At 39.4% G+C, this 16,297-nt stretch overlaps 1 protein-coding gene across 1 annotated transcript in view; it reads left to right on the top strand.

The window, feature by feature from the left end:
* The window catches only part of EPB41L5 (erythrocyte membrane protein band 4.1 like 5), a 51,325-nt gene that overhangs the window by 1,398 nt on the left and 33,630 nt on the right, over positions 1-16,297 (top strand). The window contains 3 exon segments of the mRNA XM_014307401.2: positions 9,030-9,134; positions 13,976-14,018; positions 15,141-15,219. Of these exon segments, the coding sequence (XP_014162876.1) occupies positions 9,030-9,134; positions 13,976-14,018; positions 15,141-15,219 (227 nt within the window).

Here is a 16,297-nt window from a genome sequence, read left to right as displayed (position 1 = left end):
TAGTTAACACTTAAAAAGTACTCAAGTTTAAATTGATGTCTCTGCATAAGCAGAGCAGTAATCTTTGGAGCTGGAGTGGGCTCTGTAGGCAAATTCCTGGTGGCTCCAACAACATTTCTGAGGCTTTGAGAAGCATAAATTGAACCTGAAGAGGTGTCGTGACCTGCCACCTGGCCTATAAATCTCAGACCAGGGTGCAGTAGTAACTATTTACTTCTCCAATAAACTCTTTTCACTCCAGATTTTTTTCTTTGAAAGCCAATATAGATCCTTGACTGTGAACATCTGAGTTATGAGTAACAGTAACCAAATTGACATAGCCAGATGTGGTAATTAGAGTGCATCGTCAGTGGCTGACATGTACCAGTTTCTTCAGTGATTAAAGTACAATAAATTAAAAGTAAATTAAATGTTTCATTTCAGACTTCCTAGAGTGTTTATTCTTGTTTCTCCATTTGCATCATTCATATTTTGAGGTTGACTCTTGGAAAGAAAAAAGGATAGGGAAGACAGGGGATGAAGTGGAGGAGGGTACAAAATCCTGGCAAAGCAACATCACTTTCTAAAATGTAAAGCTTAAATTAAAAATACATGTGTATATTTTTTTTCTTTTATGAAACCTTTCTTTGAGAATCTTTTTGCTCTTTGAGTTAAGATCTTTTCCAAGACTGGTACTGTTACTTTGTTGGCAGTAAATTTGCTTTAAAATGAACTGTTTCTCTCAAAGAGGTGCCCCCTGCTCTGCCAGTTCATTTGTGCACAGTCGCGCTGTCCACCTAAGCACTGTGAAAATCTTTTATTAAAAAAATAAATAACCAAGCTTTTCTTAAGAATGAATCATTTAGCAAACAGGTTAGTTCACAGCCAGAGAAAGGGTTGTCTAGGCAAGAATGAATGCCATACCTTTTAAATCCATGGCTACACAAATACTTTACGGTGGCATAAGCTGTTGCTGCCACAGGAAGAAAAGATGTTGCTTTCGTTATTGCGTTTGTCCTTGTTTTCTCATACCCCTTGGCAGAAGAAACAGTATTTTAGCAGCCAGGCAGTAAGCTAAGTCAAGAAAATGCTGTGGCTGAAAATAATCAGTATAATTTTGTTATGTAGTTTCCAGCTGGAGCGATTCTCCAATCTGGTTCCCCATGTGCCTCCCCAAATGTGGTGAAGAAGCATTTAGAGGTGATACCAGGCTTAGGTTTGCTCAAAAAGCTGTTAAGCTCTATCCTTACAGTAAATTTTTTACTGAGAAGAGTATTCTGCATTTACAGTCATTTATATAATTGAACCTGAGATAGCTGAATTTCTCCTTAATGAAAAAAAGGAAAGGCGCAAACAACAGCAAGAAGCAGCCACAAGGGACGTTGCCATGTAAGCCAAACACATTTGAGTGTCATTAAGTAGCAAAGACTGATATTTTATCAATACTTACAATGAGACGGAAGGGATGGGTTGTAAATGATGGAGCTGAGATTTAACTTACTAGACACAGAGCCAGGATTTGAGCAGTAACTCTGCTTTTTGTCCACTGATCTTATCTTTGGTGTCTGTCAAGCCACTTAATCTTTCTGCTTTTCCATGTCTTCTGTTGTTTTTAATTAGAAAAATGCCTGACTTGAACTTTTCACCAAAGCTGCAGTCACACACAGTACATAGACTGGATTCTTTGCAAGAATCTACTCCTTTTGTAGCTATGTCAATGACTGAAGAATGTCAGTGTCATGTATACTATTTACTGACACCTTGGTATGTTCAAAATGGGAGGCATGAACTTAATGCGAGTTATCAGTGGTTTTTTGGGGCAGATTGAATGATGTCAGATTTTTTCCCACACCTTCATATCAGATTTAAAGTTGCTTTTTGACCTGGTAGTTCTTCTCTTACCACTCTTTTGAAGCTTTGCATTCAGCCATTTTTACAGATTTATGTGCCTAGTGAAACACTAAGAAGCTTGTTACTTTGTTAATCTTAAAAAAGTTTTTATAAAGTAGATGTTGTCTGTAAATGCTGCTGTGGATGTTGTTCATTATACATTCTGCTTTTCTGTTAACTTGAGTTAAGCTTGGACAAATGTCAGGTTGTGCTTTTTCTTCCCATTGTTTAAGATCCGTGGGTGGAATGTTTACTGACTAGTATGAGTGGTGAGAGGACAAGAACTCTGTTTTGCTGACATCCCTTATCTTACTTTTCATCCTGTTCCCATGCAAAACTAAACTACATCTTCCCCCATTGCGCCTCTGGAATTCCCAAGGCTCAAAAGCCATGAACAGCCCTGGTTTATTACCTGAGGATTCCATCAGCTCAGTCATACCACTCTGGTCTGTCAAGGGAGCCCCTCAACAGCTGGAATACCAGCTCTCTTGGTGCTCAGGGTTTGTGAGGAAAGACAAGTTGGTGAGAGGGAACTTGAAAGTACAAAAAGTTTTCATCTGGGGTCACTAACAACTTATGAAATCATTAGGAACAAAACTGTCAAGAGTTTGAAATGAGAGAGCTCCAGAGGATTTTAAAATCAAAATATTTTAAAATTATGTTCTCATTTACTCAATTTTATGCTATCCATAGTACTAATTGGGGGAGGGAAAAGATAACGTAGATAGGGGGAGAAATGTTAATATAAATAATGTAAATATGGACACTTGAACTATGAAATTTTTGGATTGCTTTTTATGGGGGTGCAAGGTCAGCCTTACAAGAGAGGCAGATACTAAGTGTAGGGTCTTATGGAAGCAGAAGTGTACTTTGTGGAAGCCAGCAGTGTTTCAGTAAAAAAACCTGACCCTGCCTAACCCACAATTTACATAATCTTCTCATGGATAATGGAGTTAATTGTATTCCAGTTTCTGTACGTGCAAAGTTTTAGGTAAATGCTTCCTGGTGGTATAAGATGAAAGACAGAAATTATGAGAATGGATGCTCTCTCTGAGTAGTTTTTTATCTTGGAATATTCCTTACTTACACATGCATGAAATTTGATACGGAGGTTGCAAAATGAGATGGTTTTGTCCTTATTATAATGAAGTATCATTAGAACAAGGTCTTGTATAAACCAGTCCGGTGGTTGTGTGTAATAGTGGAATTGAACTAAGCTGTTTAGACTTTTGGAATATAGAACAAGATGAAAAGAGGACTGTATCTGTGGTGACTATTTTAAATAAAAATAAAGAAATCTATCTGGAATGTGAAAATCATTAACGAGTGCCAGTGGCTTTTTGTTTGGAGAGAGATGATTTGTGTTGATCTGACTGCAAGATCAAAGATGCATTGTGATAGTTGATTTTACTCAATAATCCACTCTGGTTTATTAAAAACTTGTGGAATATTTATGGCCATTTGCTGAATATTTGTGGATGTAAACATGAAATACAAAATGCTGTTCCTGGCATGGATGCTGATTAAGAAAATCTAATACTGCTAAAAATGCTGGAAAATCAATCATCAAATAAAATGAGTACTCTGAGTGTTCAAGGCTGACCTCTAAAGTTTCAAAATAAGCTTAGCTGACAGAAGTAGTAGTAACATAAACATTTGAACGTGCCCCTTTTTGTGTGTGCTAAGGCTATAAAGTTTTGGATTAAAATTTTATTTCCCTGTGTGATCTTCTGTCTGAAAGCATTGACATGCTTTTGACTGTTTGCTTAAACTTCTGAAAGAGCTTTAGGGGACTGAAAGTGGACAAAATCATTCATGAGCTGCAGCAGAGGTGCTGCTGTCTGTGCAGTGGGAGGGGGTCAGTGGCAGTGCAGGGTGAGCCGGTGCTTCCTGGGGTGCCAGACTGAAATACGTGCTGAGATGGAACCCTGGCCAGGGGATGCTGAGTGCCTGTGCCCTGTGAGCAGCACAGGCTGCCTGCACCGCGTCCTGCTCGCAGCCCAGCCGCTTCGGGGCCATGGCAGGCAGGCATTTCAGTCTCTGTGCAATGCTCCATGCCCTGGCACTGTTGGAAAGGAGGGAGGAAGGGAGCAGCTGGCAGCAATCTGTGCTGCTTGAAGAGAAAATTGTTTGGCCTGCAGTGTGCTGCCAGAGTGTTTCTGGGGCTTGTGCTGCAGGCTGGTTTAGTTGCCTGAAAGTTTCACGTTCTTAACTCACAGCGAATTTTATCCGGAGTCCTGCTTTCCTTCTGAGCACAGAGCTCAAAGGCTTGGGACTCTCTGGTGCTCTTAATCAGAGTGCTCATGAGAAACCTGCAGGTGGAACACCAAATAAAACTGAAATGTTTGAACATATAATAGGGGGAGGCATGTAATCTGTAAACCTTAATACTGAAGAAGCAATGTGGATATATTCTGTATTAGAAAGAATTAAAAAATTGATTAAATCAAATTGGTAGTTAGAACATAAAAATTTTCAGGAAGTTGAAACAGAGACTTCCATAAAACAAACTGTCAGACATGAATGTTTTGAGTCTTTGTCTTATGTAATAGGGTCAGTAAGCCTGAGCACAGTACATTAAAATCCTCCTACAATGCACTCTAATGAATGTACAATTAGGATGGGTGTTGAAAAAAATTTCTTTGCTATGAAGATGGGAAATGCCTTCTTTCTCCAGAGAATAAAATAACAAAATATTTAATCCCAAATGCTTACCTCCCTGTACTTGTGAGACACTGAGTAAATACAAGAATTGATAAGCTGTCTCTGGAGGTAGAAATTCTCTCCAGCCTTCCAGCCTGCAGGGTTTTATATTCACTTGTCAAAAACTGAGGAAACCAGAGAAAGAAGCACTAGAAGAACTAGTGTTTTGCTGCCAGTGACATCTTTAGATGAATGAGAAAGTTGACTGGAGAGTTTGGAAAAGTTATTTGTAGGAGTGGTGCTTGGTGGTTGAGGAGAGGAGCAGCTCCATTTGTAGGTCAGAACTTAAAGCCATAAGAAGATCAGGGTGATACAAATAATGTGTACTTCTAACGCTGCCTTTGTAATGATAAGGGGTTTTAACACTCCAATTCTGCAGCAAACTTTAATGGTGTTAACTGTAGATACCTTTTGCATGATATTGATATGAAATCATCTTCCTTTAAAGCTCACTGTTGAAGCTTAGGTATTTGAAACCTGTGGTTTCAGAGAAGAGGATTTACTTCATTTAAAAAATGGGCAGGCTTATCTGCTGCTTCTGTGCTGCTGTGGTCTGCAAACATGCATAGGTGACATCCTAGCAACTGGGTAGCTGTAAATCCTGAATAGGGACCCATACCTTCTGTGTGTGTGTAAATGGTGTATTTCTAAGGAAGCTCGTATGCATATGAATGGTAACCCTCCTGATAAGTTGACAAAAACCAAGGAAAGTTTTTGCCACTTGGTAGCTATTGAAGACAATAGCTACTGTTAGTTATTGTTAATAAAAATATTAACGTGATCTTCTGAAGAAATCTAAACAAAAAGTACAGCTGCAAAGATGCAAAGAATAGTATGTTACATGACGGTAATGCTTATTCATCTATTTTTTTCAAAGTTCATCTTGTATAAGGCCCTCAATTTCTTCACAAAGAAATAAACAAATACTTTCTTATAAGTATTTTAATTAGTAGATTTATTAGGTGGGTATTTTGATCTTGGGGTTTTTTTGCAAGTTCTGGAAAAAAAATACTTTGCTGTGATGTTAAAAACTTGAAGTGAGCCATTCAGCTGGTGCCCACCAGCCCAAGCTCCTCTGCAGTTACTGTGAGCTTGTGTTGCTCCTGCAGCGCTGCTGTACTGGCTGCTCTAGTACTGAAGGGGGCTTTGACCTTTGATCAGGCCGGTTTGGAGCACCTGGCTGGCTTCTCCTCATGGATGCGTGTCCATGAAATAGGAGACCATGAGAAGAGGGTATAAATGCTGCCTTTCAGGTTTTAGGCAGTGGCTGAGATGCCTGAGCCGAGGAGAATGTGCCGGGATCGCCTTACCCTGGCTGTGAAGGCAGTGAGGGGACAAACCAGCGCGCCGAGGTGAACACCCAGCCGTGTTGCTGAGCTACCGGGCTGAGCCCAGCCTGTGTAACACCCACTCAGCCAGCAATTGCAGTTATTAAGAGCAGCAGGAGATGTCATTAGTTGGGAGCATCCCTTTCATTGGGAAAACGGGGGGAGGGGGCGGGGGCCGTGTGATTCATTCCCAAGTGATCAGAAGATGCTTTTATCCAGTGTGGCAAAACCAGGAGAGGTCCTGCCCTATGTATATGGTGTATTTTGTTTACATTTTCCTGTTGTTCATTCTCCTGCTGTGAGATGTTTGCTGTTGCTTCCTAGAGAGAATGGCAAACTCTGTAAATCAAATAGTCAGGTTATACTGAATTGCAAATCCATGAGAAGTTTAATTTGTGCCCTGAAGGGAGGACCAGCTACTGGCTGGACTGCTTGTGAGTGGAGTTGTTAATAGTTCATCAGTAACCATTAAATAGTTTGAAAATATTTGTCCTTTGAGTGTAACCTGAGCTCTGCTGTAAGGGAAAGAAAGGAGAGGGGGGGAAAAAAGCAGAGGACAGCAACAGGATAAAAATGTCACTTTCACAGAATCACAGAATATTCTGAATTGGAAGGAACCCACGAGGATCATCAAGTCTAACTCTTAATGGCCCATACGGCGTTTGAACCCGCAACCTTGATGTTATTAGCACCAATGTTGCCGTAAGAAAGGGCAATTTTTTACAAGAAATGTAATAAAAGTGTATCTTTGCTCTTTGAAAACTCTTGAGATCTCAGTTTTATTGAGTACAAAGAAATTAATTTTGATTCATGAAAGTTGACTGGTTACAAAGCATTAGTATTTTTGGTTGCTATTTGTTTAAGGAGGAAGGACTTAAGTAAAGTAAAGCATATGTGACACTTCTGCTGACTTGCACCAAATACAGCTGCTGATGATTTAAGTCATATGCAAAGTAGTACATAATTAATTCCATGTTGACAGCCCTGGTGATTTAAGTCAGAGAACAACCAGAAGTCCTGCAGATCTTTCCACAGCTGCTCCACTGCTTCTTCAGGGGCTTTATCCCACATTAGTCTTTTGGAGTCCAGTTAATCTTCGAGTCCTCTGCTGAGATTTCTGAAATGCCAAACACATTCTGAAACTAATCTGACACTGCAGAAATTGAATTTTCGCTCGTGGGTAGTCTGAAGTAGTATGTGTAGTATTCCAGGCTGGAGTCAAGTGCTTCTGTCACCAGCAGGGAATTTGTCCGAGATAACTGGTTAATTGCACTTTTTAGAGATGATCTACAAAGGAATTGAGAAGGATCTCAAATGTTTTGCTCAATAAGGGAAGATTTTCCACTAGTTTTAGACAAGCTACTGAAAGCTTCATGCAACATAGAGTCTTTCTAGTTTTTCTAGTTTTGCTGTTGCAGGTGCTGAATTGATTGCACTTGTATTATTATATTAATGTTTAAGTGGAAGATATCCTGTGTTGAGAAAAAATATCAACAGTTCAACACCTTGGTCTTTCGAGACTGGGCCTACAGACTCTATTAATGAAAGAAAGGTACGGGTTTGTATGTGTAGATGGTTTTCCTTAAGGTTTCTGTTTGAGTTGGTGTTTAATAAATCTGTTACTGCCTGAGAAATTATTTTTTCCACAAAAACCAACAGAAAATACTTTGAATGAATTTGATAGGTTGACATTTAGTATTTGTATTATACAATGTTTTGTAGATGCTGTGTGTTTGTGAAGTTGCCTGCTGGCCCAAATGCCTTCCATTCCTGCTATTCTTCACAGTATCTGGAAAGAAATAACTGTGTGAGAATTTGCTTAGACAGCCTCTGTTTACAGACTTTTTTTAGGATTTTGCTTTGAGCTGTGATATGTTGTGTTGGATTTAACTGATCAAGTAAACCAATGATGGTGATTGCAAAGTTGAATATAAAATATTTGAAGATCAGGGTAGAGGAAGGTGACAAGAATTACAGCATGCAACTTTACTTCCTTAGGTATTACTGATTAAACCAGATTATTTCTGAGAACAAAAATTTGTCTGGCTCGGAATTTTGAGAGCTGTACTAAATTTGCTAATTACTAACTTACTAAATATGTGCTTAGAAAGTTATCCCATTTCTCTTGTTGTGAATGTATGAATATTGAGGTAAAATATTGCAAGATGGTGGTTTTACAGAAATAGAGAAACCCTTCAGCTGCTGGCAGAGTAAGCATAAATAATGTCTGCGTTTCATTGCATTTAATTTTTTTTACACTATGACCTTTGATCTAATAATTTATTAATGTATTTTATTACATTTAAGCATCTTAGGTATAATAACTCTTAAACTATTATTTCCATTTATTGTTATAAAGGAGCTCACAGCATGAAGAATATATATTGTGTAGAAACTTCTCAGTGCTATTTATGTGCCTTCTCTTTAAAAGCAGCTGTTTAATTTTTTAGATCATCACTGTAAAAATGATGTTTCCTTGGGGCTAGAGCTGTTTTTTTAATAAATTATGTATGAGCATATGAGCTGGCTTTTTGCACCTGGAAGTTAGTTTTATGAACTGAGTTTTGTAAATGCAATATCTAAGTGCTGTTTATTCAAGTTGCTTGAATACTAGGACTGTTTCCTAGTAGTTGTTAAAAGCACTTGCTAATGGAATGCTATCTCCTAATTCAATAGGTTTTGCTACCTGCTTCTAAACGGGTGAAACACCTAGATACCAAACAGTAGTAAATTCATAAGCAATTAGCTTGGCTCCTGAAGTTTTCCAGTACATTGGTTATTGCAATTGTACTGGCTGTGTTTCCAGTTCTATTGAATGTCAGTGAGTAAGGAAATACTAAAAGGAAAGATGATAAAATGACATTTTAACACTCTGTTGGCAAGTCAGTGTTGACATTTTCCAAGAAAGGAGATTATGCAAGTTCTTTATGGATATTCTGTGTTTCTTGTGGGGTGTGCATTTGCCTTTCAGAAAAGAAGCCATCAGAAAATACAAGGGAGTGAAAAAAGGTGTCCACATTATATTTTCAGAAACTAAATTTTTGGAATTAGAATATAATGTGTGCAGAGAAAAAGGTAGATGCTACAATAAATCTACCTGCCGTGTACTAAGTCCTGTTATCTTTTCAGAAAAAAGCCAAAGGCCAGCTCCTGTTTGAGCAAATCATGTATCATCTGGACCTTATCGAAAGCGACTACTTTGGATTAAGGTTCATGGATTCAGCACAAGTGGCAGTAAGTAGTTCTGCTCCTTTTTAAGCAACAGTGTAAAAGTTGAATCCTAATACTGACAAAAATGCTATAAGAAAGCTGCCTTTTGTGAATTAAGTTTTGTGCAGAAGCTCTGTAGTGTGTGATTTTCCATGTCCCCAAGCTTAATTCTTCCTCCAGCACTCTAACATATGACCATGCCTGTTGTCTCTTCCTTTCTTGTTTCCACTTGTTCCTGTCACACTCTGTTGTCACTAGGCAGGCTGGTCCAGTCAGACCCCAGAGCCTGGTGTGTGGTGCAGAAACTCTTGGTGCTGATGATACAGAGAGGATGGAGCAAAATCAGATTGTGTGTTTGGCCCTTTTGTTATGTGCTGTACAGAGAGGAGAAGGTTTTCCTTTGCAAATGCTGTCAGCTTTCTTGTCAGCAAGTCACCTTGTCCATATCTGCTTGCAGGAGGGGTATACCTTTGATTTGTTCAAATCAGTTGTGACTCAGACCTGCAACTATAAGTTTTTAGGAAGCTACAGGTGTGTTTGTATGTATCAGTTTGAGTTGAGGGTTCTTCCAGGCCCAAGTTGGTGTTTTATTGTGTGTTTCTAAAAATGTAACAGGTTTTGAAGTCAGAAGCAGAGCATTGTCAGTAGTAACCACAGTTCTTTCACTTCTGGGCCATGCACTTTTATATAGATACTTCTTATAGTCAAATATTTAATCATGCCACCTAGGGTAGCTGCAAGTTAAGTGAGCCTTTAGGCAAGGAGTGTTTTTTACTTTGTCCTGCATCCCTGCAACTTAAACTTGTATTCACTTAGCCCAACATCCCCAGGTAGAATGAGATTGGTGTTTTCCTGCTGCATATGTCAGTCTTATTTGTTAGATGTATAACCTAATTGGTTTTGTGTTTCAAGGCCACTTCAGAATTATTTCATGCTTAGGACGGCAGAGGGGAAGCACAGACAGTTGAGCTAAATATCTGAATTGTTCAAGGTCAGCATACAGAAATGGAGGCAGTGATGTATATTCCTTTATTTCTGTGAAGATCCATGTCCATAACAGTTTGAAGGTAATCTCTTAGTTGTTGCAGCTTTGTACAAAGGCAAAAAAAAAAATCCACAGACTTGAACCTTTGAAAGAAGCTAACAGCTTTGGATGCAGTGCTCCACCCCAAAGCACTTGTAGCCTGATGGCTTCTTTCCAAAATTATTGTGATCAAATTTTATGCTTAGCATGTAATTGTAAAGATTGTGCTCCTCAGAGAAAATTGTTGGTGTTCTGCATCTGAAGCAAACTTCAAGGCCCCTGGGATTAGCTGCTGGTGGTCTGTAGTTCCCAGTAGTGAAAGTCATCTTAAACCCCTTGCAGAACAGAAACATTTAACACTAAAGAGAAAAAGACCATTACACTAACAGATGGATGGCATTCAGAACCACGCATACAACAGAAATGAGAAAATAGCCTATTGCATACCATTTTATATGTCTCAAAATCATGTTAGCTGTGCTCAGCGTGTGCGTTCCAAGATGCTGAGTATGGATAGTGAAATACTCTGTTGCATTTATCTTTTTGTTTCTAAAAAGCTGTAGTCTGTATGGTTAAGGTATCCTAACTCAGTTTCTGCTGTGGCTTCTGATGTATTTCCCTGTCTCCAGGATCTCATAAGAGATCACAGTGGGTTAATTTTAACTGCTAGAATTATCTATATGATAATTTTTTTCTCTCCCTGATCTGCTAGCAAATAAACCTATTTCATCTTGAAATGTGTTAATAAGAAGTAATCTTTTCTGCCACAGCAGTGGCTCATGCCTTGCTTTTGTCTAGCAAATTATTACTGCCAGTCCAGAGAGCACGTGATTGAATATTTGATACTGCACAATCTGCCAGGTACAGGGGATTTCAAACTCTGTTTGCTTCCTTTTTTTAACTATGTGTGACTGAAAAGCAGCAGAGTAGAGATAACAATCTGTTTAAACTGGACCTTAATGATGAGCTGTGTATAATGAAGCAGAAAAGATTGAATTTTGCCAGAAGAGCTGAATGCAACAGCCAAAGATAATTAATTGCTTTAAGAAATGAAGAACTGTTGCAATAGCAGCCGTTCCTGCAAAAGGAGCTGGCAAGTTTTAGCAGAAACCCAATCTGCAGCTGGAAACAAAGAACAGAGACTAATCAAGTGACTTGTCCAAGATTATTCAGGAGACCTGTTAAATAGTGTAAGAATCCAGTCCCTTACTGTAGACAGAATTGTCCACTGGCTCTGAAGAATATAATCTTTCTGCTACCCAATTTAAATCTAAGAATATCACCATACTTGCTAGCTACTTTTATTGATACAAACTAGCAACACATAGTTATACAAAAGTTTTAGAAATCCCGCACTTGTTTTAAGTACAAATAAGTTTTCAGTAGATCTATTGTGAACAACTGAAGGATTGCTTTTTTTTTATTCTTTTCTGCTGCTGACATGATCGCTAGTTGGGTGTTAAAGATTTGCTAGGGAGTGGGGGAAACCCAGATAATGGAAACTACCTGACATTTTGGATTTTAGTATTCAAATAATAGCTTCTTTAAAAATGTTCTTGAAACCATTAGTGAAGTGAAGGAATTGTTGTTTCCATGTGATTTCTGTGTTCACTCTAGTCTGCTGTTCAGGAAGAGATCAGTTTTAGCCTCAACATCTTGTCTAACAAACCTATTTGCCCAAACTTCTTGAAATGTTGCTGTGTGAGGATTTGAGGGGGTTTTGTATGTGTTTTGTTTTTAATTTCTGCAGCAGCAAACTATTTTAATAAGGACTTCCAGTACTCTGCGCAGTCTGTTGTTTGTAATGCCTTCTGTTTAGCAAACTTTATCTCTGATTTTCAGCAATACACTGTGCTGTGCAAACCCTCATCAAAAGTAAACTTCTTTTCCAGGTCCACTTGAATTCCATTATAATCAGTTGGAATAAATCTCAAGTTTCTTGACGTCTGTGTCTGTCCATTCATGTGTTGGTTTTGGGGCTGGTTTTTTTGTTTCATTCCCACCCCCACTTAAAAGCAGTTCTGTTTCCCTTCTCCCTTGCACACCATCACCATTGAGCAGAGCTCCTGTGGGCAGCAGCAGTCAGAGCCCAGCAGAGTGAAATGCTATCGTTGCCTGTCGTGGGCCTGCCTCTCTGTTGCCTTCCTATGGAATGTGGAGGAGATGAGAGAAAACAGGAGGGAGATGAAACAGGGGGCACAGCCAGCCCTGGAGCCTAGACAGGGCTCTCCTTGCCATTTCAGTATCCAAATCACCTGCAAGCCTCCAGCTGTGTAGCTTAAATATTTTTTTGGTGGAGGAAGGAGTGAGTAAACTCTTACAGCAAGTGAGTTTATGGAATAGGAAAAAAGATTATATGATTTCCTTGTAGAAAAAAAATTACTTAACTCCCATTTCACTGGTAGCGTAAGCAAAATTTATGTAAATATTTGCTTCATTCCTCCTTAAGCTTCCTGCTTTATTTTAAAAATGTATTAGATACATTTCAGATAGCTCTCTGTAACTGCTTAGTTTGAATAGGCAATGAGAGCATTCTCAGCTGTGTGCACAGCAGCAGCAGATGGTTTAAGCATTCTCATCTGCAGCTAATACAGCAATCAGTCACAGCCCGGCTGTGTTGCAGGCTGACTTCAGCTCTCTGCAGAAGGCAGGGCTGTTCTGGAGGCAGGAATGTGTTTACACTTGGCAGTGCAACCTGAAAATACTGGTTCTTTTTCATACTCTTCTTGCTTTTCTGTCCTCCCTGGAGCTCCCTGTGAACTTCATGTCACACAGTTTAACAAAAGGAGTCTAAGTATATAAGTCATCTGTATTAGTTGCAAGGTGACATTTGGGATGGATCTGATGAGGTGTTGTTCCCTGGGCATGGTGAGCCATGCAGGACATGGTGTGTAAGGTAGTTGGCTCTGGCTGTTGAGTCAGTGCAATTATGCTGGTCAGGGTGCTGTGTTTCCTGTTTAGGTGAGTCACCTCCTTTGGAGGAGGGAGCTGTTGGCCCTGCACAGCACTAGGAAGGAGATCTGTCCCACTAGATGTTTCCAGCTTTAACTTCTGCTATAAACTCTTCAGCAGTGCGATTATGTGCAATTATTTTGGGGAGCATAGTGTACATGTGTAGGTATTTCGATCTGCCAAGTATAGCTTTTTCACATGCTGTTGTACACAGTGTAAGTCAAGCCATTATTTTGGCTTCTTGTCCAGTATATAGCTTATAATTAGCATTAGTAGGTGAGGCAGTAACTTGTCCTCCCATGTGACAGTTGCTGAAATGTCATCCGTGAATAGATTTTTGAGAATTAGGTAGAGCCGACTCTGATGTTGGGACACAGACAGCTCTGCTGTTACTGCACTTGAGTCATCAAAAGAAAATGCTTGAAAGCCAACAATATTTATTTTGTCTCTCCCCTTCCTGCCCCAAGTAAACATCACACACAGCTGAGTGCCAGAGTCTTCAGCTATGATTTATGCTTCTCTGGCTGATTGTCACTAGCTGACCTCCTAATGTGTGAATTAAGTGTTTGTCTGGACAGGATGAAAATCCAGTGAAGTGGTTTGCTAGTATGTTTATTTTTCTTTTAAGTAGACAGTGCTGTCTTGAAGATTTGGTTTAAATAAGGTACTACAGGATGTTTCTGTTGTTCAAAACTGACATTTTGCATTACAAACTTTGAGCAAAATGATCTTCAGCAAGCACAGAAAGCTATGAATTGTGAAACATTTGAATTAGATTGTTTTAACAAACTACTTATTATTCCAAGATGGTTTTCACTGACACTTCCTTTTTTGTTCTTTATGGGAGATTTCTTTATTGATAATTCAGTGAAATTAATTTATTTTTCAGCATTGGCTGGACAACACCAAAAGCATTAAAAAGCAAGTTAAAAGTAAGTGTCCTTTCCATTTTCTCTCGGTACATTGTATTTAACATCCGGAAAGCGCAGTCAGTTGAAATGGGTGGTGGGGGCAGTGTCCTGTGAGGGGGCAAGGGTGGCGAGTGACAAAAGCCCAGCATGGTGCTACTGATTGTTTAATGGCATCTTCCCTCTGTAGCTCATACTACTTTATTCTGATGTTCTTAATTAAAGATGCTATGGACTCATTAATTATAATTGAAGTGGAGTCAATGCAGCTGAGGATGTTCTAGTGTTTTGGAGCATTATCCTGGCTATAGGAAAACTTGTCTTGGAACCTCATGCATGGGGCAGTCCTGCGTACTTGAATCTGTGTCCAGTCCATCAAGTCCTCACCTGCTGCGCAAGGCTTCAGTGTGGCCTGGCTGTGGCAGTGATGTGTACTTGGGGAAGATGTTGTTTAGCAGCTTCCTTGCTCTGCACTGTGGGAAGTCTTCAGGGATTTGTGGTGTTGTTTTAATGCAAGAGAGGTTTTGGAAGCAGTGAGAGAGAGAAAATTCCTCCTGTCAAATGCAAGAATCAGCGGAGCGATGCGCGTTTTTGAAGAGCTATTAATCCACCCTTTTGCTGAATTAACTCTTTAGTTTCCAGAAGAGATGTTTCTTCCCTAGAAGGGTCTCTTAAATTCCCACAAAGTATGTCTATAAACTTCTGTGGAATAGAAGGGCCTGAGTTGTCAGCAGTGAGTATTTCCCAGAGCCCTGGGAAGGTGTTGCAGAGACCAACAGCATGCCTGAAGGTTTAGTCAACTGTAGAGCCAAGATGCTTAGCTTTTGTGGTGATGGATAGAGCCCTTAAATATAGGGATTAACCTGGATTCACGTGCTCTTGGCAGGAAGAATCACATTAATGTGATATGATCATTGGCTTGTCTTGTAACACATAAAACTGTTTTGTGTGCATATTTAAGTGTCCTTTCACCCTGATGTTCCTCATGGGTTTCCCTGGCATAAAGCAATTCCTGCCTTAAGACCTTGTGTAGAACATAGCCAACCAATTTCAGTCAAGTTTTGTGATGTGATTCTGTGTAATAAATAAATAACCTGTCTCATCCTGTAACTGTTACTGCTGTCTTGCATGAATTCTGCTTTGCAGTTGGCCCCCCATATTGTCTGCATTTTCGTGTAAAGTTTTACTCATCAGAGCCCAACAATCTACGTGAAGAGCTAACAAGGTAAGAGGGATTTTGTGTGTGAGAGGGGGACCCAAATAAGGCCAGGGAAATGTTTTCCATAGCATTTATTTAAACAATTTGGAAAATTCTTTAGAACTACTTGCTTACTTGGCTTTTTGTAAATATAGTTTTCTTTTTGTAAAGTGGTTCTTTTGTGTGTGGAGATAAATGTGCTGTGACACAGAGAGATCTCAATATTTATATATGACTTAATGCACCATTTTTCATTAGGCAGTTTTGGCAACTGATCTGAGTAGCTTATACACGATGGACAGAGGTTTTCACTGAAGAGAACGGGACATCATTCCTCTGTCTTTTTTTTTTTCTTAAGCTGTTAGTTTCAAATGCATGCAGTCATCCTGTCTCCAGGCAGAAAAGCATTGAATTGCAAGTTAGAGGTTCTCTTTGAAAAAAGGAATTTCAGTTAGCAATTCATTGCATGTGTGGTCCTCAAAGAGCTTATGGAAAGTAGTATTTTACTGCCATGCTGAGCTGAGTTAACACCACTATAGGTGTAGGTTTGTAGTATCAGGTGAGCAGCAGTTCCTCTTGATTAAAGCATTTCACAAATCCATTCATAGAACTGCATTTCTGAATGGGCTGAGACAAGGAGGGGAGCTTTGAAAAAGAGCCCAACCTACCACCTGTCAGGAGTACAAATCTGTTGTAAGAGACAGCGCTTCCTTGCGTTGTTACCACTGCTGCTCATCCCTTTTGGAGAGTAAACAAAGTTGTGTTTTCATGATAGCTGTAGACATTTCATACCTCAGCCATTTGTAAGGGTGTGAAGTGTATTTGTTTGTTGTTCAGGTTTATGTCTGTGTGGATCTTCAATCTGCACTTTAGCCAAATCCCTTGGAGTGCTACCAGGAAGATTATAGTAGCATTACCCCTTCCAGCCATATGTACCCTGTGCAGCTTCATGTTCACATGTGGTAACATAATGTGGTAACTGCTGCTTCTTAATGCTTTCCTGCTGTCCTGGGAAGAATGTTTTACCTCCCCATACATGTTCCTGAATAATCATTTAACTGTCTTTAAAACCAGCAACTGCAGACAAAATTCAGACCTGTATCTG

Source organism: Geospiza fortis, unplaced genomic scaffold (genome assembly GCF_000277835.1).
Source record: "Geospiza fortis unplaced genomic scaffold, GeoFor_1.0 scaffold112, whole genome shotgun sequence".
Classification (NCBI taxonomy): Eukaryota; Metazoa; Chordata; class Aves; order Passeriformes; family Thraupidae; genus Geospiza; species Geospiza fortis.
The sequence above is the reverse complement of the archived record's forward strand: the minus strand, read 5'-3'. Positions and strand labels throughout refer to the sequence as shown.